Source organism: Elgaria multicarinata, chromosome 3 (assembly GCF_023053635.1).
Source record: "Elgaria multicarinata webbii isolate HBS135686 ecotype San Diego chromosome 3, rElgMul1.1.pri, whole genome shotgun sequence".
Taxonomy (NCBI): Eukaryota; Metazoa; Chordata; class Lepidosauria; order Squamata; family Anguidae; genus Elgaria; species Elgaria multicarinata.
Window position 1 is genome coordinate 40,530,794 of NC_086173.1, and position 24,722 is coordinate 40,555,515.

The 24,722-nt window shown below is 40.9% G+C and overlaps 2 protein-coding genes across 2 annotated transcripts in view; both read left to right on the top strand.

Moving 5' to 3' along the window:
* The window catches only part of AMZ2 (archaelysin family metallopeptidase 2), a 66,519-nt gene extending 47,470 nt beyond the window's left edge, over window positions 1-19,049 (top strand). Inside the window, exon 8 of the mRNA XM_063120047.1 lies at window positions 18,967-19,049. The gene's annotated coding sequence lies outside the window, so the exon portion shown is untranslated. The remainder of the gene's footprint in view (window positions 1-18,966) is intronic.
* A 42-nt stretch (window positions 19,050-19,091) lies between these two features.
* Window positions 19,092-24,722, top strand: part of ARSG (arylsulfatase G) — a 70,703-nt gene continuing 65,072 nt past the window's right edge. The window contains exon 1 of the mRNA XM_063120042.1: window positions 19,092-19,339. Coding sequence (XP_062976112.1) covers window positions 19,110-19,339 — 230 coding nt within the window. The 5' untranslated portion in view covers window positions 19,092-19,109. The remainder of the gene's footprint in view (window positions 19,340-24,722) is intronic.

A 24,722-nucleotide genomic window follows, 5' to 3' on the forward strand; every position in this document is an offset into this window, starting at 1 on the left:
ATTAGGTGGACGAATCCATGTATTTAGAGGGAGGATACGAGTTTAGAGCCCCTCGTTCGGCCGAGATGAGCGCCCCCGTTTTGCAACCGCGATGTCCTGGGTCACTTGAGGTAAACTGCGGCGTATAGAAGGAGGAGAGCCTTCCACTTAAGGAAGCCGCCTCACTTTCTCCGAGAAAGCAAGATCCCCTCCATACATACAAATATAAAATCCTTCATATGAAGGATGCTCGAATTGTGCGCGTTAGTAGCCGCGCCATGCGGTCTCTTGTCGGCTAGAAAGGGAGGCGTCCGCCGAGCATCCTTAACCGACTCTTCCTGTGCTGGCGCCCCCATATCAGCCTCCTGCAAGTTTCCTAAAGTGTGGTCGCCAGCCGCCGGCTACTCGAATGGCATCAGCAACACCCTTCCCTTCTGAATGTACCAGGATTTGTTAGTGGGCTCTTGAGCAGCTCTGCAAGATGGGTTTGCTGCTATTTCAACTGCGCCTTCCCAAAGGCAACGCCCCGTGTAAAGAAGGTGCAAAGGGAATTCTTGCGCCGAGTTGCACTTACAACTTGTTCAAGACCCTCCGTGTAGACGAAAGACGCCGCATTTTGGAAAGCGCGCGCGCGGGGTGTGTGTGGCTGGGGTGGGGATACTCATGCACTTTGTAAGCTGTCCTTCCTGCCTGCTTTTTCATAATTCGGTCCGGGTAAACTACAGTTGCTTTCCTCAAGACCGGGAACCCGGCGAGCGCCTCCTATTGGCTGGATTGCCTCGCGGAACCCTCTCGGCCGCGAGCCCTGGCGCGCGCTCTTCTCTCGTCTGCTGCGTGAGCGCGTTTTCCTTTCCCAGGTTCCAGCTCGTGCTGCTGCTAGAGCCGATCCGGGCAGAACAGGTTTCTGCCAGTTTGGGTGTGTGGCTGACTGCTGCTGTGTGCACTAGAGACTCATAATCTCCCGGAAGCTGAGCGCTTCTTGTTGCATTGGGTAATGCTGCTGCTGACTCAATGGGTTGGTGATGCTTAGCTAGCAGCATCCTTCGTTGCAGAAACCAAGTGTCTCTCCCTCTCTGTATCCCCTGGAGTCAGCAGATTGCAACCGAATCTTCGATTCTGCCAACTTTTCTTTGAGAAAAATCTTTCTACTACTCCCCCCCCCCCGTTTTTGAACGTTCAAACGAAGAATGTTCATTAATGCTATTTTTTCTCTTTTGGCTCTGGAAATAAGTTTTTGCAAGTTTATTAGAAACGTTTGCCCTCTCAGCTCATTAATGGCTTCTGTGAGTCTCTTCACCTTTACATATGTGTGAAAATCATATGCCCTTACCACGCGGAGTTAAGGTGTATCGCAAAATTATACAAATTTGGTCGATATTAATTATCACATCAATTTAATGATGTAGAACAGCAGCAAGAGATGGGTATATATTTTTTCTTCCAATTTTGTGTTAGGGATTAAATTGGGTTGTAAACAAGCCACTTTTTAAATAGCTATGAAATAAACTTGGTAGATAGTCTTTGTTTAAGGAAATTCCTTTTTATTTTAGAACAGGACATGTTAAAAGGATTAGTTTTTGTGTGTACTTTTTAAAGCGCACCACAGAGCTCAGCTCCATAGAAGAGCAGCTTCATTTATATGTGCCATTTGTTTGTATAGAAGTATAGTTGATTGGAGATGGTGAGATTTGTGTTTGTTTAGGTGTATTTACTTATCTAGGTTTTACTTTAATGTTCAGAATCTCAGGAAAAGCAAAGCAATATTTATAGCAACTTTCTCTTTCAACTTTTATTTTCAGAGACATTCAGCCTAATCCTATATTTGTTTACTCAGTGGGGTTTGGGAATAAGTCCCACGGAGATCGAGAAGCTTACTTTAGAGGAGACATACTCCATGGCTAGACCAGGCCTATATCCCGGGATCATCCCTGTGCATCCAAATTACACACAGGATCCCGGGAGCAGGCAGGGATGACCCCTCCATTTGCTTTAGGTCTAGCTAAGGCCATAGAGGGCTGTCAGTCTGCAAAAATTTTCATTTAAATTTCATGGAATAAATTGAACATCTCATTGCAGTGTTTTCATTGCAATTGCAGCTGGTTTGTGCAGTTCTGATATATTTGTGATGAAGTTGACAAAGCTCAAATGTAAGGGAAAACAGTAAAAGGGGTTTATACAAGTGCTTTTGTATTTGGCATCCAACTGGGGGCAATTTTAAAACAAAATCAAGAGTATCCAGATTTAGGTGTGTGTGCAATTGGGCTGGTTGAAGCAGACGTCTCTACCAACCTGCTTTCCACAGCAGCCCCTCTAGGTCCCTGAAAATGCTACAGAGGGCCAGGGGATCCTGCTGGGGGGGTGGGGGAAGGATCCCTCAAAATCAGTCAGATGCACCTTCCATGAGCAGAGCTCTTCCATCAATGGAAGGCAGAACCTCGATCCAACCCAATGTATTTTTAAAATTTTATTTGCTTTGGGGCCTGTTGAGGAAGGAGCTCTCAAACTTTCTGAGATGGAGTTCCCTCTGCCATATCAATGTTTTTAAGATTATCAAACTATACGCCTGCTGCTGGCCTTTATGGGTGTAATGTAACTGTTAGGTTTCCCTGGAGTGAAACATAAATGATCTTGCTAACTGCAGTAGGATGTGGGTCTAGCATTAGAAGGTTAACATGTTCTCAGTGTTCTGTATTAAAACTGCATTTTCAGTTTTTAAAAAATCATTTTAAATATTAACTAATCAACAGTAACCGCTACTGTTTTGGACCATTCATTTTGTAAAAGAACAAGATCAATCTACCACCTATAAATTGCCAACAGGCTGCAATGTGGTTGCTGCATTTTGCACCAGCAGCAGTTTCCAAACACTCTCCAATGACAGCCCCACGTGGAGACCATTTCAGTAATCTAACTGGGAAGTGACTAAGCATGTGTCACTGTGGCCGGATCCAACCTTTCAGGAAGGAGTGCAGCTGGTGTACCAACCAAAGCTAGGCAAAGGCCCTTCTGGATGTAATAGCTACCTGAGCATCCAGGAATAACGCTGGATCCAGGGACAGGCCCAAACTGTTGGCCTGATCTTTCAGAAGGAGTGCAATCTCATCCAGAACAAGCTGTTTCCCCTCCCCCAACCTGGATTAAATTATCTACTGACCGGCAGGACCTCTATCTTGTCTGGATCAAGACGCAACTTGTTAGTCCACATTCAGTGCTTCGCTGCATTCAGGCAACGATTCAGGATTTCCACAGTCTCTTTGGGATTAGTTGGTGTTTTCCTAAGTTGTCTAGGAAGAGAATGCCAGAGATCGGGCACCACCCCTGAAAAGGCGCTCTCACTGTTCACTGTCATGAGGGGAGTTGTTATTGTTCAGAAAAAAACGGGGGGGGGGGGAACCGGGTTTTTTTTTTCCCCTGAATTTTTCTGGTGTTTTTTTCCAGGCCTTCACATCTCTACCTAACTTTAGTCCACCACTATGCTACACTGTCATGATCTATGTAATGTTTTTAATGTGCCAGCTGCTGAGAGGCAATGCTCTGTCTAGAACTGCCAGCCGAGACTGGCTGAGCAGGAATGTGACTTCAGTTCTCCAGCTCCTGGCTCTCAGGATTACATCCAAAAATTTCAAAGGCTGATCTCAGAAGTTTGTTCATCTTCTGGAAAAGGGTCACCTTTTGGCCTGATATGTTATTTGCACTTCAAACAAAAGGTATGACGCTGTATGTGTTTCCCATTTGTGCGTGTGCTGAATTTTGTGTTTTCTCTGAAGCATGTGTATAATGGCGTTGGTTAAAGATCAAGTACTGGCTAGTCTTGTTTTTCTCTTATCAATCAGCACTCTTCTTATACAAAGCCACGCAAATGTACACTCTCCATTGCAATTTTAAAAGCTGGATTCTTGCGCCTTGAAATATTAATCATTACGGGGTGGGGGTGGCATTATATTTGAACTCTGTGCCTTTTCTCTCTCTCTAGCAATAGATGATAACATTTCATTCATCCCGGATTGGTAAATTTAAACCGTGTCTCATTTGGTTTACTGTATTTGTGGTTTATGAAAACTTGACACACTGCCATGCTGATCAAAGTCTGTTATTGCAAAGTGAACTTCTGTTCTGCTTAACCATCAAGAACTAAAATAAAACAGCAAGGAATTCAGCCAGAGACCTTAATTGACTTCAAATCAAGTCTGCAGCCTAGAAAATCAAATTCTTACAAAGTTTGCTAAGACCAGAATAAATTAAGTGAATAGCACACACAATGGAAAAGCTGTTTTATTATTATTTGATTAATGAATAATTATTTTAATTAAACAGACACCATTCAGCATTTTCCAAAATAGATTTGCCCCCTGTCCTAGTTGACAAGCATTGTAATATTACAAAAAAGATAGGCAGTAGCTTGGGGGTACAGGTGTTGCAGCTACCGAGGGCAAGGGAACTGCAGTGAGTGGCATCAGGTTGTATAGAGAAACTGGGGGAAGTGTACCATATAGTGCAATTGCCCTGTAGTACTGTGCTGAACTTTGCAACTCTTGGAGGAGGAAGCGGCTCATCTAGGAATGAATCAAATTTCATTCCTCTTTCCAGAATAATTTGAGCCAGCCTTCCTAAACCTGGCACCTTCCAGTTGTACTATACCCTCATCATCCCCAGCCAGCATGACCAATGGCCTGTTTTGAGATTATGGGAATTGTAGTCTAGCAAATTTGTCTAATCAGAAGGCTGCTTTGAGCTGTTAGGGCCTCTACCCCTTTGCATCTTAAAGGGCTGTTAGAAGGCTGATTCATTATGATCAGAGGAAATGCTTTTCCTTTGATCCAAATGAAGGCACTTCCAAGGACACGTTTAGGTGCTTTAAAAGGTTTTTGCATTCCTGATGGTACATAAGTTATGAGTGGGGGTGTGTGTGCCCGCGGAGGGTGTAGGGTTGGTCTAGCAACCATAATGTTGTCTTCTGATTGGACAACTCAAGAAACAGCTTGTGATTAATTTCACACAGTAGTGAATTCATTGCTGTGTGAAATTAATCGCAGACTTTGGTTGGTAACCAGTATCCAGTGATTCCATTGAGCGATTTTCTCAAAATGATGACTTATTATTCTGTGTCACTTCAAGTTTGACAAAACTATTCTTTAAGAATTCATGCTAGTTATATTAATAGCTGCAAGTGAGAAATTTGCATGCAGATGGTCTCAGTTTTAAAAAGAGTCGACCCAGGAAGAAGAGCGGGGGTGGGGGTGGGGGTGGGATATGAGGCAAACACCTTGCCTTTAGGCACAGTGACTGGAAACAGCTCCAGGCCAGCAATTTGGCATTCCTCAGCTGGTTTGTATGTTTCTATTTCCTGTTCTACTGCCCAAACTACTCTTGTGGGAAGAATGGTATCTACTTTTTTCTTCTGGACATTATCTGTACTGCAGAGTATACTTAAAACTTTTTATCTTGAAGCAAGTCTGGAGTATTCACAGCACTTAGGCTCAGAATTCAGTTTGCACTCTGTCTACTGAAACCCTGATCAGATGACACACTAAGCCATGGTAGTTAAGAATTTTGAGTTAAATGTTTTGGCTTAGCATGTCATGTGAACCATTCCTAACCATGGTGGTTATATAACCATAGTTTAAACATGCTCACTAACATTTGCGGCCGAAGGAGTTAGCAGCGAAGGAGTTAGCAGCCTAACCGTGGCTTAGAGTGTTGTCTGAACAGGCCTTGTATCTCATTCAGTATAGATTTTGTTGGCCAGGTTCTGTGCACATTGTTAATGTGGTAGCTGCAAATAAGAAGGGATCAAAAGAGGCACGGTGATCAACATGTCTACATAGTTGGACTAGCTGATGACTTCCATGCCCAAAGAATGGGACACTTTTCTAGAACTCCTGGGTTAACTCTCATCTCAGCTCGGAATTCCCTGGGGGGCCTTTGGAAAGTCATTACTTTTCTGGTTTAATTCTCTGTAAAAATTAGTGACACACTGACAGGTCCATTGTGGAACTGAATGTCATAAAGGGAATACTTTATTTCAGAATGGCACCAGTTTTTTGAAATTTATCGTTTCCTTGTTTTGAAAAATGAATGAATGCTAAAAGCAGGTGTGTGTGTGTGTGTGTGTGTGTAAGTGTTAAGCCATAAGGTTAAACCATACAAGAACCTAAGAATTCTAGATTCTGCACAGTCTGTGCACTCTGTTCTGGTTTCAGGAGTTGGATTTGTCTAAACCATCCTTTGACCATTGAAACCCCAGTCATACTACTGTTCAGAAATAGAGGAAGGTTGTATTTCTCTTCTCTCTGTCCTCTTGCTCTGTAGTATTAGTGTAGCAGTCCTGTGGCAAGAATAGAAACCGTAGCCTACACCTGGCTGCTTGTTTAGCTTACCTTTCACAAGGAAGGCTGGTGCAGGGAACTTGGGCGTAGTGTCTGTCAATCCACACTCCCCTCCTACTTAGCTCAGCTCTGTCTGTTACTGCTGTGCCTCACTGGGGGTCCTAGTAGTGCAAGTCCACTAGAGAATAGTGGCGAGATATGATGCAACTACTCTTCAATTGCGTGCTTGGCTCCCTAAAAAACCTTGGCAACCAAGCAAGGATGAGAGTCAAGAAAGATGGGGAAAGTTCACACCACGTTTCTTCACTATTTTTAGCATTTATTTGTTCCAAGCAGGAGTCAGAACACTGGTTACAGGAGTGCTGTAACCAGTGGAGGCTGGTGGCTCCTATTTTCAATGGGGTACTGAATCTGCTCTAAGTTTTAGTCAGAACTTATTAGAACTATCAAAGTGCTGAGCCCTATCCCCAAATTGGGTTCAGCACCTTGGATAGCTCCATTAGAGTTCTATCTGGTTCTGATTGAAACCCAGAGAGGATTTACCACCCCACTGAAATAGGGGACACCAGCCTCCACTAGCTATAACTCCTTTTTTTTCTTTTTTTCTTTTTTCTTTTACAAATTTCAGTCCTAAAATTGCTGCTATCTTGAGGGCTAGATACCTGCTGCTGCTGTAACAAACGTTGGTCTTAAGTATCTGAAGACTAGGTTCTGCAATTGGTAATATTACCAGATGTGTTTTAAAACTATTTGATTGAAATTGTCTTTGAATACTTTGATTTAAATCTAGCGGGTATCATGTGGACCTGGGAGTGGTGTATTTCTGGCCAACCCAGATTTCTCAGTCCCTGGACCTCACAGTTAGAGTGAAAAGTAAAAACATTGCCCACTTACTCCATTCCTAATGCTGTAGAAACAGGTGTCTCCATGGCTGGAAGACCTCCGTAATATCTCCGTGCAATAACAGTGGATGGTGCCTGCTGCTCCCCAGTTTCAACGTAGGTGACAAAGGCAGAACAAAGACAACCTGCACCAAACTATGTTTTTAAACCAAGAACTCTATATTTATAAAGGCTTAAACTCCTCCCACAAAGAAATAACTCTGGAGAAGTTGCTTATCACCCAGCAAAGGAGTTCAGTTGTCTTTTTCAAAAATCGAATGGATAACCCTGCCAACCGGCAATATGTAACCGTAGATTACACCAGCCATGGTCCACCGAACCACTGAGGCAAGCTAGGGAATTGCCCAGGTTGCCAAAATTCTTGGAGCTTCTGCCTCAAGCTCTGTTAAAAATGGTGAAAGAGCTGCTGCCCAAATTTTCAGAGGAAAGTGACAGCTTGACAGTTTTCTGCTTGGGTGATATCCCTTGCATTCCAAGGGACAGGATTTAGACATTTTTGACTCCATGGATTGCCCACCCAAAGCATAGACATGGTGAAGAAAATAAAGAATAATCTGCCTTAAAATGAACAAGAGGAAAGAACATCCCAGTCCATTTTCGATCATTTAATGTGCTATTATTGCTTGTTTCAGTCTTGGGCAAGAAACCAAAATAAGGTGAGGGTTAAAATCTGCACAGGGCTGCAAAAACTCAGGTGGGCATTGATGCTGGCTTCAAGGTACTTGCATTCCTCCAGGGAATCGTCTTTATTCCCAGAACTCCACCTTTGATCCCACTGGATGAATACCTAACGTACAACAATGTGTAATAGTTGTACAGGGCTTAATTGTTAAGTGTAACCTGAGATCCATAGGAGCTTCAGATACAGATGCTAGAGCAACTGTCCATTGGTTAGGCAAGTGTTTCTAACAATGCTGGAGGCTCTGAAGCTGTAAAAGCAGCTGGGCAAAACCTAGATTCCAGCAAGTGTTGCAATTGCAAGTATTGCCATTGGCAATTGTAGAGAAAGTCTTTGGTTCTCCATCATTGCAACACTATCCCCTGAGAGGTTCACCTGGCTCCTAAGATGTTGTCATTTTGACTCCAGGCAGACATTTTTGTTTTCCCTGCTTTTAAAAACCATTTTAATCCATTGTGAGAATTTTTACTTCTTTTATTATCTTTTATCCACTGTTAATTTTGTCATTTACTTTTTATTTAATTGATTATAATGTTTTTACTCTTTATTGTTAGCTGTCTTGGGAGCACTGTGTGCTGAAGGCTGCAGGATTTACATTTCATTCATAAATAAAACTTTACACCACTCTTCCTTGCCAGGGTTTCAGTGAGTCTCTCCCTAGATGCCTTCTCAGCCTAGCATTTATGTAACATGTTTCAGGCCTTCAAAGTGCTTCATACACCTCATCTTTGTAATCTTTCCAATAGCCCTCTCTGATAGGCAAGTAAGTATTACTATTTTAATATTGCAGATCAGGCGTTGACACTGAGAGAATAGAGGCTGGCCTAAGGCTACCCAATGAGTTTGCGGCAGAAGCAACATTTCAACTGGAGATTCCACTATCAGCTCTTGCTTATGTCTCTCAATAGCGTCCTGCACCTCTAGTTTAACACTTTAGTCTACCTCCAATCATACAGAATGGTCTCCTGAGGAAAGGGTTTGGTAAATCCCTTACGCCTGGAACTCTCTTCCAGAACATTTGAGAACTACAAGTTCAATCGCAGCTTTTAAAGCTCAGCTAAAAACCTTTCTTTTTCCTAAAGCTTTTAAAACTTAATTTTGCTCTGACTTTATACTGTTAGTTTTACCCTACCCTGTGCCTGTTTGGTGCATTCTCTTCCCCTCCTTATTGTTTTATTACGATTTTATTAGAATGTAAGCCTATGCGGCAGGGTCTTGCTATTTACTGTTTTACTCTGTACAGCACCATGTACATTGATGCTGCTATATAAATTAATTAAATATAATAATAATAATAATAATAATAATAATAATAAATCCAAGCATCCATCGTTGCAGGGAAAGTGTGTACATTCATAATTCTCAATGTGGAAGTTAGTCTTTAGGGTGGCTATGTGTAGTAGCCACCATCTCTCTGATGCCATGCCAAGGGTTTGAATATTAGTATGCAGAGCTTATAGTGGTCTTAGGCTTCTTTGCATTTGACTGGGTGGGGACCACACCCAGTATTAAAATGTCACTAACTTGTGCAAATTGGTGTATAAACAGCAAAATGAGCAAGCTGATGAGGCCTGTGCATTTGAACATTCGCTTGTAATGGCTGTTGCAGTGCTGCTCAGGGTTGGATTGTCAGACTCTCAAGGGTCACTCAGTAATCTCCTGAAATCTAGGGATGAGTAATTGGCAGTCTGTAGGCCAGATCCAGCCCCCCTAGCAATTTTCTCTGAACCCCACCACTTCCCCAGTAGTCTGCCAAATTTTAATTGAGGTATAGTAAAGTGTTTACAGTGACACTTGTAAGGGGGTGGGAGAAACGTCAAGATTGAAGAAACAGATTACATGTTCTTATGTTGCTTTTTTATTTTATTCATAAATTGTGTAACTATGTAACACTATGCTGGGGTGCGGGTGCTTCACAACTGGAAAGCCTCTATAGCTAGATAGGGCCAATTGTATTATGGAATCTGATCACCTGCAAGGAGTGTGCCATAATACACTTCTGGCCCCTATATCACTCTCTATAGGATAGTTGGCCTCTAAAATACAAATGCTGAATATTCATATTCTAGACTTAAATCTCCTTAGCAGATGCTTATCCATCCAGCCTGTTCTTAAAGAATTCTAGCAATGCCAATTCTACAATTCCCCCGGGCAGTTTACTGCATTGTACAAACTTTCCTAATGCCAGGAGGTTTTCTACCCCCTAAACCTGCTCTCTGATGGGACCATTTGCTTCTTGGCCTTTTATTTATGTGGGACTGGTATATAGCTATGCTCCCTCTGTTTGATGGTTACCATTCAGATACCTATAAACTCCTAACATGTCTTCCCTGTATCTTTTCTTGGAGAGTTGGTTTTGATGTGAAACATTTTCTTTACGGAGAAACATCCATGAAGGCATTACCTTGAACAGCATAATATTAGTCTTATGCTGTTCAAGGTAATGCCTGCAATAACTGAAGATGTTTACTTAGGATATCCACTAGGGGCAGTAATAACAGTAATGCCAATGTAGGTTGACCACTGGCGTATTATCTACCATAACATGTAAATTTTGTTCAAATTAAGTTTCAGCATCATCACAGCAGCAAATAGAAAAAAATGGACGCATAGAAAAGATTAGTGAGAAAAGGGTCAAGCTGTTTAGCTACCAGATCATGCTAACCTATATTGGGACCAATTAACAAGAAGCATGGCAGTGAAGGGAACAGGGGGAAACTTGAAAGGAATTATTGATGTTTTGGTATTGTTCGGGTTCAAGTTCCTTATTCCATGGTTCTAATATAGGTGTACACAACCTTTTCAGTCCTGAGTGCTGCTGGCTCGTAGATTGTGCCACACTTATATATTCCATACGCACATCCTGTTGACCCTGATTCAGACTTCTCTTTCTTCTGTGCTAGCAGACGTTGGAAAAAGAGCAATCTGTGAGGAAACTGGTGGTGGCGGTGGATTTCAAGGGCAGGGGGTGGTGCAGTTGCCTCCCTCAGGTTGTGTACCCTTGTTCTGATGACTTCATAGCATTTGGTGGAGTTTTCGCAAATCACAAAGTAAAACCAGGAGTCTCATTTGCCCTTTAGAATATGTAGTGCACAGTGTCCCTTCAAAGAAGCAGCTTTGGCTGTTTTGCAAGCCACATGAGACGTACTTGGCTCCCAACAGTAAACAAAACCCTTTGCCAAAAGTTTAGGGTGACTCAGAGTTGATCACTTATAAAGAGGAGGGGTTTCCAAGTAATCCCAGAGGGAAACCTTTTGGTAATTCTCAGAATTTTGCCCTGTTGTTATTGAAGAAATATTTTGGGGTGCGTTTTAAGATGATACAAGAGACATGGACAGTTGCTCGATTTCAGATAATTCTTTATCTGTGCCAAGGCATTTGAAAATGCAAATCTCAGACAGTAGGTGGGTGGCTACAATAGGGAGGGCCTTCTCAGTTGTGGTGCCCTGTTTTTGGAATGCCCTCCCCAGAGAGGCTTGCCTGGTGCCTACATCATTATCTTCTAGGTGCCAGGCAAAGACCTTCCTTTTCAACTTGGCATTTTAGATATTATGGTTGTTGTTTTTATTTATGTGACAGTGCTTTTCCTGTGCTGTTTATTTGCATTGTATTGAATCATACTCTTTTAACGTTACATTATCTAACCAGAAAACGTCTGTTATTGGAGAGGATTAAATATATAATTAATAAAATCATACAAACATCCCATCTCCTCAGTATAATCCTCATTTGGTGAATTCTGGTGGTGCAACTATATATTCCTGCTTCTGTTTTTGAGAGGCGGAAGTATATGATATGAATGACAAAGGGCTGGCCCTAGAAATAGCACAACTGTGTTTTCTTGCTTTTCCCCTACATGCCATACAGTAATACCTTACGTTGACATGTTGTGACCTTGTGTGTTTCCCCTGCCTCACTGAACATCACTGGCTGCTTCTGAGAGAAATGGTGAAATCTGCAATACTGTAATGTCACAGCATGGAGTAAGTATTAATACATGTTAGAGAATGCGAGGGGGAGAATTTTTCACAGGGATGCTGTTTTCACTGGCAGGCAGGCTTTCTTCATAACAAGTAGTCCCACCATCAAAATGGCTGTACATCCTCCAATATAAGAAATTGAAGCGACTCACTCCATTCCTTCCAAATGCTCTTATCTGTATTGTACGTGTTTTTCGGGACATGCATGTATATTTTCTTTTATTTATTTATTTATTTATTTATTTATTTATTACATTTCTATACCGCCCAATAGCTGGAGCTTTCTGGGCGGTTCACAAAAATTAAAACCATTCAAAGTATAAAACAACAGTATAAAACCATAATATAAAATACAATATAAAAGCTCAACCAGATAAAAACAGCAGCAATGCAAAATTACAAATTTAAAACACCATGTTAAAATGTATTTATAGATTGTTAAAATGTTGGGAGAATAAAAAGGTCTTCACCTGGTGTCTAAAAGCATATAATGTAGGTGCCAAGCGAACCTCCTTAGAGAGCTCATTCTACAGCCGGGGTGCCACAGCAGAGAAGGCCCTCCTCCTGGTAGCCACCTGCCTCACTACAAACACCCAAGCCATTGTAATTAAAAATAATAAACAATTAACATTTTCATTCAAAATAAGTCTAAATTATCCTGGGACCAGACTAGTCACACATACAGCCCAAATGGTCGCCTATGGTATTGCAAGGAATTCTAGGTTTCACCTCTTGAATTACATAGCACTGATTGTTGCAAAATGTCTTGGAACAGTCCTGACTGAACTTGGATTGGGTTCCAGATTACTTATGAACTGGTGCGCTAACACAGCAATTCATAGGTCGAGGATCTCAAGAATCACTAGCAGTACGCTGAGACCTGGTGAAAAGATGGAACCCGCAGACAAGCGAGTTCAGCTTCCTCTTTCTATATATCCTGCCTCTGTCCACCCCACTCCCACCCCGGTGTCCACACTTGCAAGAAATATGTTTGAAGCAGTTGGAATGAAGAGCCAGGGATGCCTGTGTGGCCCCTTTGTATTGCTTTCCTCCTTTCTCTTCTCTCAGTTCCTGCCTCTTTTCTCCACTGCCACAAAGACACATTTTTTGGCAAGCAAAGTAGGATAAGGTGGGCAGTTAAGTAGAGGTACAAGGCAAGTGGCATTGCTCACCATATTTTATGTATTTCCACCCCTACCCCAGGTAACTTCTTCACTTTTGGTGCATTACTTACAATTGAATCAGGAAATATCCCCATGTCCCAGTGTTCTTAGCTCTTTTAATTAATCATAATTGCTTTTCCCAAAGGTTGCACACAATCATTCATTAAGGATAGCTTTTGGCAATGAACTTGACTGGGAAGTTTGTGAACAGTCTGCTTCTGAATTCACTCGGCCTGCAAATGGTGTTGCGTGGATTTTCCCTCCCTTCTCCGTGCTGTCTCAGGGCTCTGTTTTGATTTGTTTATGCAAGTATTTTACTCATGCCCCTCATTTAATTAGGTCACTCTTTCCCCCTCCTTTTTTGTTGTGTTGTCTGACCTACCAATTTTGTATCTTCAGCTGCACATTCTTTCCCCAAGGTCATTCATACACAACTGGAAACATCTGTCATAATACTGGTCTTAGCTGGACTCAGCTAGCCCATTCCACCCAACTCCAAGTTCTTATACTCAGAGTGTCCCCCAGTTTTAGATATTCACGCTGGTTCTTTCCCCTTTCAAGTGTCATCTTCTGATAATATTCTTATTGTCCTTGCTGAATAGGCTGCTACTGATGGCTGTGGAAATCACAGCCCTGGAAATAAAGTCAGTTTTGTCCAGTTCTCAGCAGGTCAGGTTGTTAACATCATGTGAAATTCAGCTCTCATTTCTTAAGCTTAAAGCTCTGTGTGTATGTATTATAAATGTAGTTGATCTGCTGGTCTCAAAGAGAAAAATATAATCACATCCAGTGCATACCTTTTACTGGTTGCAAGTGTTTCATTAGGGTGGTAAGCTAATTTCATTAGGGAGCCAGTGTGGTGTAATAGCTAAGGTGTTGGAATGGGAGTCAGGAGATCCGGGTTCTAGTCCCCACTCAGCCATGAAAACCCACTGGGTGACTTTGGGCCAGTCACAGACTCTCAACCCAACCTACCTCATAGGGTTGTTGTTGTGAGGATAACATGGAGGGGAGGAGGATTATGTACGATGCCTTGAGTTCCTTGGAGGAAAAAAGGTGGGATATAATAATGATGATGATGATGAAGCAGCAGCAGCAGCTATGACTTGGTGGAGAACCCTTCTGTGGCAAAAGCTGTACTGGGTAGAAATGCAGGTAGCACACTTTTTGGCAAGTCTTAACTTTGGGGGCTGGTGGTGCTATTTCAGATTTGGTGGTGCTGTTTCAGATCTTCTTCAGCCCATACTGGTCCCTGCTGGTCTATATAGCTAACAGAGACTCATGCAGGAAGCGCAAGAACTGTACATCCTCAGATGGTTTCCTAGAGGGAAAGGTACAATGCGTCACTCACTGGTGACACTCTGATAACCTATTCATAAACTCTGTTCCATTGCCTTGGGAGTCACTTAAAGAACTATTGGACAGAAAAAGAAGCACCATTTCCCATTATATGCTTTATATATATTGTGGGTGAGACTTACCTAGAAGGGTATCAGGATTGTTAGGATAATAACCCCACAAACTGGGGTTTTATTGATTATTCACAAGAGAATAACAAGAAATATTAATACTGCAATCTCCTATTTAACCCCCACAGCATATTTGTTATCTGTTGAATTAGCAAAATATTCCTCTCCAAAGTTGATTTACCAGTTTAAAGAAGAATTAAGACAATAAGCACATTTCTAGAAATAGTTGTCAAATTGCATTGACATTCTCTGGATTATCTTGTGGTACATCATTTGTTGTTTGAGCAAATTTAGAACTTCCCTAAAATCTGATATAATGGTGTTCTGATAATTCAGTGTATAGTCATTTTTGGATGTGTCCAAATTGTGGGAAGGTGTCCCAGAATAATGTGATTGAGAATTGTATTTTCAAATAAAAACCTAAACTGATTCTGTCAATGATGACTTTCCAAACGCCTCAGTAACAAAACAATTTTAAAATAATATGGATTACAGTAGTTTGAAGACTGCCAAATCTCCAGCACTTGTTTAGTAAAATGCTCACATGAGCTAGAAATCTGGATTTGATTCAGAAATTAGTAGAAAAATATGAAAATGGAACTTAAGTACAGTTCTCAATTTCACAAGAGGAGATGAAGTATCCCTTAAAAATGTTTAGGGTATTTTCACATTAGGTAGATAAGTGAAGCTTTGTAATAGTTTTATCTCATAAATGGTTAAGCTAATCCCACCCCCGTTTATCTAGATCAGTGGTCTTCAACTGGTCCAGACCCAAGAACCACCTCAGACTCCCAACCTGCAACATGGGACCCACTTTCACAGTTTTCTCCATGCCCAACACAGCAGCAAAACTGCGGCAACAGCTTTGCCGGGACCCATCTGGACTGATCTTGCGACCCACTTTTGGATTGCGGCCCACCAGTTGAAGATCACTGATCTAGACAGCTGGAAACGTCATTATAGGTTATGTCAGGATTTGGCTTACTTCATAGTAGCTGTAAGAACAGACAAGACAAGTTTATCATGGGATGGAATGTTAGCCTTTGGCATTTCTGTTGGCCTTTGATACACTGGAGTCAGTCTTGGTTGAAATATTTGGATGGGGGTGGGTTCCAGGAACAGCCAGGAACATGTATCATCCTTGCAAAATGAAAGCTGGATTATTTTTATATATATATATATATATATATATATATATATATATATATATGTGTGTGTGTGTGTGTGTGTGTGTGTGTGTGTGTGTGTGTGTGTGTAAAAGTGGTACGAATTTGTCCAAACCTATAAAACAACAGAATATACAACTAGTTAAACAAACAAACACATAGTCACATAGACAAATGTCATTGTTGCCAGACGATCCAAGAGAGAGTCAAAGTCTCAAAGCAAGGGAAGCACATGGAGATAAAACAAAACTTACTGTCCAGATCTTATAGAACTGAATAGACCTGACCATGAGTCACCAGGGCAGCCCGAAATCCATCATCTCGCTCAATAAAGGTAATGATCAGTGGCCATGTACATTCAAATGCGTTGATATCTGATTGGTCTCTTAAATGTCTAACTTGTGAAATCAGTTTCTCCAATAATGTCAAGTTCTACACTCTCCCATACCAATCACTCAAATCAGGGAGCCTGTCATACTTCCATTTTTTGCCACACACAAAAACTGTCTAGAAGCCAGCAGAAAGAATATAAGATCTTTTTGCAAATAGTTAATATTGAATTCGTTATATAAAATAAGAAGGCAAGACCTGGATCAAGACTAATTGATTGGTAATTTTGTTAATTTCATTTTCAATCTTAACCCAAAAGAGTTGAACAAACGGACAAATCCACCAGGGCTCCACACTTTCTCCAGCATAGCGGAGATTTACTTTTAATTATTATTGCAAGTTTCACTGGAGTGAAGTGCCATCTATAAATCACCTTGATTGAACTTTCTCTAGTATGGGATGAGATTGATTTCAATGAATGAGCAAGACCCTTTTCGGGGTGGGGGCTAGTTTTTGTCATTTATTGTACAAGCTGGATTTTGTATGTAGCTTGCTTCCTAGTGAATGATGATGGGGGAGGGGATATTTATATACATCTGAATTTGCAAATTGTTCATTAGCCCTTGCATTTATAATAACTTTAAAATCTGTATGCTTACCTTCTGTGCGGTCTGCACAGATCAGTGACTCCTATATGACCTACCCTTTGCCTGTCCTCTCTTCTATCAAGCTTCAAATCAAGACCAAATTACTTTCCAAATAACCTTCAAATTGCAATAAGTACAAAGGATAGTTCAGGCATGACTGTTTATACAGTCAGAATGTGTATAACTGATGTGTGGGGATGATTAGGAAGTGCAGATGTGTTCTCCTTTCTGTGTATCTCCACCACCACCCCTGTATTAATCTTGGTGTACAAAAGTAGACAAAAAAGAAATCTACCTGTGCATTTGAAAATAGCTGTTCCAGTGTCTGTCAGAGTGTAATGCATTCCCCTTCCTGCTTATTTCTTTTTGTCTTCTGGAACAGGCAAACTGGATATGTCAAAGCAAGCATCCTGAAAGAACAAAATAACATTTTACACCAAAGTGCAAAAATGCGAAACATATCAGTAAAAATTATGGCATAATAAATAATATTAGGGTTATCATTCTGACAGTTTTGGAGAGAGACATTGATGCAGAAGCTGCAAGAAAACATGGGGAAAAGAATGTCATCATCCCAATCTTTGCCTGCCAATTTCATATTGACAAATAGCAGTTTTAAAAATTGGAAACTGCAATGAAAATGCCAGCAGAACTATTGTCTTCCAATAACGTTTTTAGAAAGTATGTGTTGCGATTGGCAAGAAAGAGAGAGGGAGTGATATTGGGATCAAAACTGTCATAGCCATCACCATCCTATTAATACTAATATTGTCATGATCTTTATTATTATTACTTATACTACTACTTAATTTTCTTGGATGCCAATCTCAAAAAAAAAAAAAGACTCAACAATTATCCATCCATTATAATCCTTTATTTATTATGATTATAACTAATTAACACTTATTTTATTACGTGGGGGTCCACTCTCCCTTTTTTACTTAGAGCCAAGGAACTGGCCTGGCTATTCATGCTGAGAGAGCCCTTCAGGTGCCATTCTCCTGCTTCAGCCTGTCTGTATGTAGTGAGGCTTTGTGCTTTGCCACACTGTTAGGCTGACAGTATGTCCTTTCTCCAGCAGCTGCCTGGGTCAAATGATTCGTCATTACTTTGCCTCAGCACATGGCTGCCAATTACAAGGGCTCCCAGGCCGCAGGAGTTCCCTGTGTTGGTATTCGGACAGGAGCCCAATTTCCATTATGGAGCTTACTTCTCCCCTCCGCATTTTTCTATCCCACCTACAAACCTGTGATGGTTGTTAGCATAAAGAATCCTAGAAAGCTATAGGCCAGCCTTCCCCAACCTGGTGTCCTCCAGATTGCATTGGACTACACTCCTAGCAACTCCAGGCAGCATATTTCCCAGGTTGGGGAAGGCAGGCTGCTATAAGCTATCTCGAGAAGGTTATCCAAAGGAAGGAGAAGAGTGTTCCCATCAATAACCAGGATGGCGTGCAGAGATTATCCCCTCCCCCCCCCCGAAAGAGTGTCCACCTGCTGTCTGAGGTAAATCTGTAATCAAGTCGTGCTGCTCAGCTGGACAAATAGAGGCTTGGCTTTGTGAGTCGAGGCATTATGTAGGCCTTGCCTCAAGTCTCACAGTGCTAATCTTGCAATGTCAGACATTTGATCCTCTCAAGATTTTCCCCACCCTTTTAAGTCTCACGATGGCTAGGGTCCCCCCACCCTTGTGAGTTCAGCCTCCCTGAGAAGCAGCAAGACAGGGCGGTTTCTCCTGACCACGGAATTTCTAATGGGTATTTGCTATGGTTGGGTGGGTGTGCTGCTGCCAGAATAGGGAAGGATAAGGATTCAGTAGGATGTTCCCAGGCCTCAGACGGTTAGTTGTACTTCATTCCCAGGAATAAAGGGTGGTATGCTAAATGGATTTACTTCAAGTAAAACATACATGGAGAGGAATGTGCTGTTAGTTGTGACTGACTTTCCCATTGATTTCATTGGATTTAGAGTTGGATCCCGATGTCTAAAGAATCTGAATATTCACCACCTCCTTACTTACTGTCCAAAGCTAGCTAAAGTAGGTCTGCTGCAAACTTTGACCAAAACTGGAGTCTATTGATGGATTTGGGATCCTGTCTCCTATGGAGAAGTGGCAAATTTCTGGTGGGATCCACCACTTTTCTCCATACTGGGAGAGCCTTTGCAGAGGGCTTTACCACAAGCTCCATCTGATTATACCGCTGCCTCATGGCAACACCTATAGACTTCGTATAGTCTGCAGCCCACTCTGCATAAATGATGTCCTAACTGCAGCTATTGCCTCTGGGATTTTCTAATCTCTGTTTCTAATTTCCCTTTTTTGCAGAACTGAGGGGATGCTCCATATGATATGAAGTACTTACATTACCTCTGAAGAAAGCAATGCGAAGTGTGCTTTTTAATTGTGAGGACATTTTAGCTAATTGCCAACGTTCATGAGATGCCTCTTGGTGGTATGTTCCTTATACCATGGATATTCTGCTTCTTAAGCCATTACTATTGGTACTGACTGGCTGTTTCATTGGACTGTTCTACTATCGCCTTCCAAGCCTTACCCAGAGTGGGAAAAGTTCGGGCTACAAAAAACCAAATTTCATAATAATTTTAGCCGATGATGTCGGATGGGGAGATCTTGGGGCCAACTGGGGACAGAGAAAAGACACTCCTAACTTGGATAAGATGGCGATGGAAGGAATGAGGTAAACTTCAAACCAATGCTTAGCAACACTATTATCATTATTATTTATAAAATGCCTAAAATTTGCTAGGCGCGATACAAAGATTTTAAAAATGGCACAGACCCTGTTATCAAGCTTACAGTGATAGGATACAAAAGGAGAAAGATGAGGAGAGAGAAGAAGAAAACAAGCACATCTAGGACCAAAGCTTCCCAGTTAATTTATGACCAGGTAGAATGACCATGAGAAAAACAGTTCTGGGAGAGGAGGAGCTAAATGGTGGTACCAGCTGAGTCAGTGGAGTGGCTGTTTGGTCCTACCTCTCCCTTACGTGTAGCCAGGCATAAAGGCTGCTAAGAGGCAAAGGTGATCCCTGAGGAAATCCAGGCTTTAACGCCCATGGCAAGGAACAGCCATCTACCAGCATCATCTTCTGGAACCTGTCTTGCAGGAAGAACCAGGCCCACTACGAAGTAGTACCCCAACTTTCTAATCCTAACATATTTTGGGGGTCAGTTAGCTTCGCCACTATTTCTTTTTCTGATTCTAGAGAATAACTCTGTTAGATTTTTGCAACAAAAAGGACAAGGAATCTTGTGACATCTTAAAGCAGCCTTCCCCTGCCAGATGAACTCCAGATGTGTTGGACTACAGCTCCCATCATTCCTAGCTATTGCTTGCTGGAAATGGTGGGAGTTGCAGTCAAACACATCTGGGGGGGGTAGGTTGTGGGAGCCTGCTTTAAAACTAAAATTTATGATGGCATAAACTGTATTGAGGATGACATTCCAAGTTGTACTAGGCATTTCCCCCCAAAACTTCAGCTGTCAAAGCAATTGCCTATTTAATAAAATGCATCAGTATTTTATTAAATAGTCACTCTATTGTGGGCCTCTATTGTAGGCAGGCCTTCCCTTTTTAGAATCTTATTGCTGATCATTCTATATAGATTTTATGCTGTGTGGTTATATTGATTGTTTTATCTTTTTAAATTGATTTTACCATTTTCATGCTGCCTATGGTATTGTTTTACTGATTGTTTTATCTTGTTTAAATTGTTTTAACTTTGTATGCCACCCAGGGTATTTTGTATATAGACAGTATATAAACTGAATAAATAATAATAATAATGATGATGATAATGATAATTTACAGTAATTATTGAAGACATTTTGTTTGATTTCTTTTAAAACCTATTTAAACTGCTAGCTTTCTTAGTCACATTTTTAAGCTTTCTTATATAACTGCAAGAGCTATGAAGCATTTTCATACGAAGAGACTACCTATTAATCAATAGTTGTGTTGTTAGGATGGTGTGTTTTGGGGATTTTAGTAACATCCTGAGAGTTTATAGCTCCTCAAAAGATGTCAGCAATGGCCTGTAAAACCCGCCCAAGCAAATTGTAAGTCAAGGAGCTGAGATAGCAACAGTGACTGGGACTTCTGTTTGCTTACTATGCACATTTTTATCCTCCATTGTCCATCCTGAACTTAGTCGCTTCACACCATTGTGGCATGTATATAAACCCTGGAGAGTGGCTGTTAAAAAGAATTACTTAAGGTGACCAGCTTTCTCTCTGCTAATTAGAGTGCTTTCCCTTAATGTATTCCAACACAGTGTAGTTTTGCAAAACACTTCTGCAGAGTACAATCTAAAACAAAAGGTTTTAATTCAGAAAGCAAGGCTCTGTGGCTTTCATATCTATTTGGCAATTATATATTGGTTTAGAGTGTGCAGGGTAATTTACATATATTATTTGAGTAACCTTACGACAAGCCTATAGGAGTAGTTAATTCTTCAGATACTGTGGAAAGGAGGCTGGGAGAGAGAGAGGCAGGTCGTACATAACAGCTATTCATAGGTTAGTTGATTAATTAATTACTCAATCTATGATTTGCCATGTTGGAGTAAGTGAGTGTGCTGCCTCTTGTGCAGTCCCCTTTAAATCAGCAACCTACAATCGACTGGGTTGTAGGTTGTTAAGCATAGTGTGTGAACCCAGAGCACTGGGTTGTTTAGGGGCTAAACTGCCCATCTATTAACTCAGCAACCAACCATAGGTTAACCAGATCAGTGTGCCTTGCCAAAAAACAATGATGAGTTTGTGCCTAAGGTATGATTTTGAGCCAGGGATTTCCTAGCTCACACCCTATGTCACTACATTCTACCAATTCTCACTGAATGATCAAGGAGCCTGTTGCCCTAGTCCAATCAAATGCTCTTATCTTTTAAACAAGTGTTCATATGTAACGGAGGAAGCTCCAACTCAAGTCCTTACACTTACAAAGGAAGTATTGTAGCATAGAATATTTTCAAAATGGAGCCTGCCACGCATGGAGTAGTTCCTCCTACATAACAATTAATTGTGTCAGCTTGTTCATTATTTTTTGTATTTTTCCCCTTTGCTTTCACTTGCAAAAATATGTTGCATTTCTTGCTGATTTCCATCATAAAGTTCTTCAGGCAGCTTATTTTATGATCCCCAAGGGCATAAAAGATTTGTCCATGATAAATGAGCTCCATTGTGGTGATGGTGGTGGTGTTTTTTATTACAGTTGGTTCAAATGATTAACCCAAAGGTTAAAATGGGAGACTTCTCTTAAAATTCTCAGTTTGTCACAGATGACTACAACTATTACAGTAGGGTGACCATATTTTGGAAACCAAAAAGGAGGACAACATGGCCACCCCCAAGGGGGCATGTCCAGTACCAAGGGGGCGTGCCCACCCGAACATAGCCTTGGTCACATGTCTCATTTTACAGCACATGTTTAAGACAAATCTGTTCTACATAACATCTTAATGTTAAAATCACTGAAATAAAGAACAAGTGAGAGATTCAATGTATCTGAAATTAACTTCACTCACTCCTACTTTTGTAGGTTTTGCTGTACTTTGAAGCTTTTGCTCTACTCTGTGTGTTACAGTCTCCCCTTCCCTCAAATATCTTTTCTAACTGTATCTTCACTCATTGCAAGCTCTTGTTGTTGTTAACAGGGTTTGCTACTGGCCCAGATCTGTTTCAAATTTGGTATGGCTAAAGCTCTACCTAAAAGCTACCATGGTGCCAACTTTCAGCTCTTTATCTTTAAAAATGACAGTTTAAAAAATAATAATTTTAAAACCTCAATTTTTAAAAAATTCCTTAAAAATCAATGGATGAACAGATCTGTTTCAAATTTGGTATGGCTAAAGCTCTACCTAAATCCTATCATGGTACAAAGTTTCATCTCTTTAACTTTAAAAATGACAATTTTAAAAATAATAATTTTAAAACCTCAATTTTTAAAAAATTCCTTAAAAATCAATGGATGAACAGATCTGTTTCAAATTTGGTATGGCTAAAGCTCTACCTAAATCCTATCATGGTACAAAGTTTCATCTCTTTAACTTTAAAAATGACAATTTTAAAAATAATAATTTTAAAACCTCAATTTTTAAAAAATTCCTAAAACATCAATGGATGAACGGATCTGTTTCAAATTTGGTGTGGCTAAAGCTCTACCTAAATCCTTTCATGGTGCAAAGTTTCATCTCTTTATCTTTAAAAATGACGATTTTAAAAATAATAATTTTAAAACCTCAATTTAAAAAAAAATCCTAAAAAATCAATGGATGAACAGATCTATTTCAAATTTGGTATGACTAAAGCCCTTCCTAAGAGCTACCATTGTGCCAAGTTTCATGACTTTATCTTAAAAAATGACGGAGTCATAAGCATTTTTGTTAATTCCCATTAGAGCTGCTAAACCCCCTCCCGGATTTGCCATCAAAAACCTGGACAAATCCGGGCAAATCCAGTCATATGGTCACCCTATATTACAGAAATGTAATGTGGCAAATTAGTTTATTTTGTATCGAGTGGGGCCATTCTGCCTCCACTGGTTCCGTTGCCCTCGTAGCACCCACCATTTGCATGATGAGGCTTCTGTGCTTCTAAAAGTAACCCCAGAAAAGAGCAGAAATTGTTGTTTCCAGATCACTTTTGTGAGCACCGCTGACCTGCCCTGTTCCAGAAATGAATGTTTCTGCACATTTCAGGTTATTTTCACCTGTTGCACAAGTGGTGGGTCTTGTAAGTGCATGCGCACAGTAGGGTGCTACCCATGGCTTGTAATTGACAAGATGTTGACAGTCGCATGAGGAAAGATGATGGTAACTGTGACCCTTACATGTTCTCCCTATAGTTCCCCTTCATCTCATAAGAAAGAAAGAACAATTGCTCACTGTTGTTGTCCATGAGTTTTTTTAAAAATTCCAGTGAGAAAATAACTTCTCACTTCGAAGCTGGATGTGAATGCAGTACAAAATCTTCAGCTATTGCAAAGTCTATCATTGCCTGCAGTGCCTACTACATGATGTTAGTGTCCAGGAACATCACGCTTTGCTTTTTGGTCCTGCTAAGCTCTTCAAGCTTCTCAATGGAATCAATTACCATTTAGCCAGATTAATAACCACATCTCCGTTCATGACGTGCATGTTGTCCAAAAGCAGCATGTATTCTCAAAGACTGTAATGGAGAAGTGTGACACTCCAAAAGCAAATCAATCTCATTTTGAGCCAACCCTGTTAGGGAATGGTTGGAAATGGCACACAATTGGGAGACTTAATAAAGCTCCACTTGCGAAGAGAGCAACTTTCTCATAATTGACTGATCCTGTTTCCACTCAAATGTTGCACCAAGAGTGCTGTACCCTTAGGATGCCAAGTTAGTAGGTTTGTTGTGCACCCCCATTTTGTTAATTCTGAGAGTAAGATTGTGTTTGTATGTACCTTGCAATTGCTGGGCCTTTTCACCATCTACTTATAGGTCAATCAAGAGGTGGATGGAAATACAGCCTGTTGTTTCTAGCAACCCTAAAGGGCTTTATTGCCCCCAGAGCATAACAATGGCAATGCTGTGGGAATAAAGAATAGACCTTTCAGCAAAGGACACAGGGTATAATGTGGGGTCATGAGCCTGATCAGCTACCCAAGGTAGCCAAGGACAGCACTGCTTCTTCTAGAGAAAAGTGCCGGCACTAATTAGAGCTGGTTGTGCCATGAATTATTCTAAAAATGTGAAACGTTTTCTAAAGGGGAGTTAAAAGGAAGAGACTAAGACTGTAATAGTAAGGTTACAAGTTAAGGTAACTTGCACGAAACTAAATTGACTAGAGCTACTTCTTTCAAAAAGAAGGGAACGCAATAGTGCAGTTTGCAAGTCATTGCAACCCAGGGATTTTTCTCCTTCTACCATAATACTAGAACTTGGGGTCATCCCATGAAGCTGTGGGAGATTCAGGACAGATAAAAGGAAGTACTTCTTCACACAGCGCATAGTTAAACTATGGAATTCACTACCACAAGATGTAGTGATGGCCACCAATTTGGATGGCTTTAAAAGGGGGCTGTATAAATTAC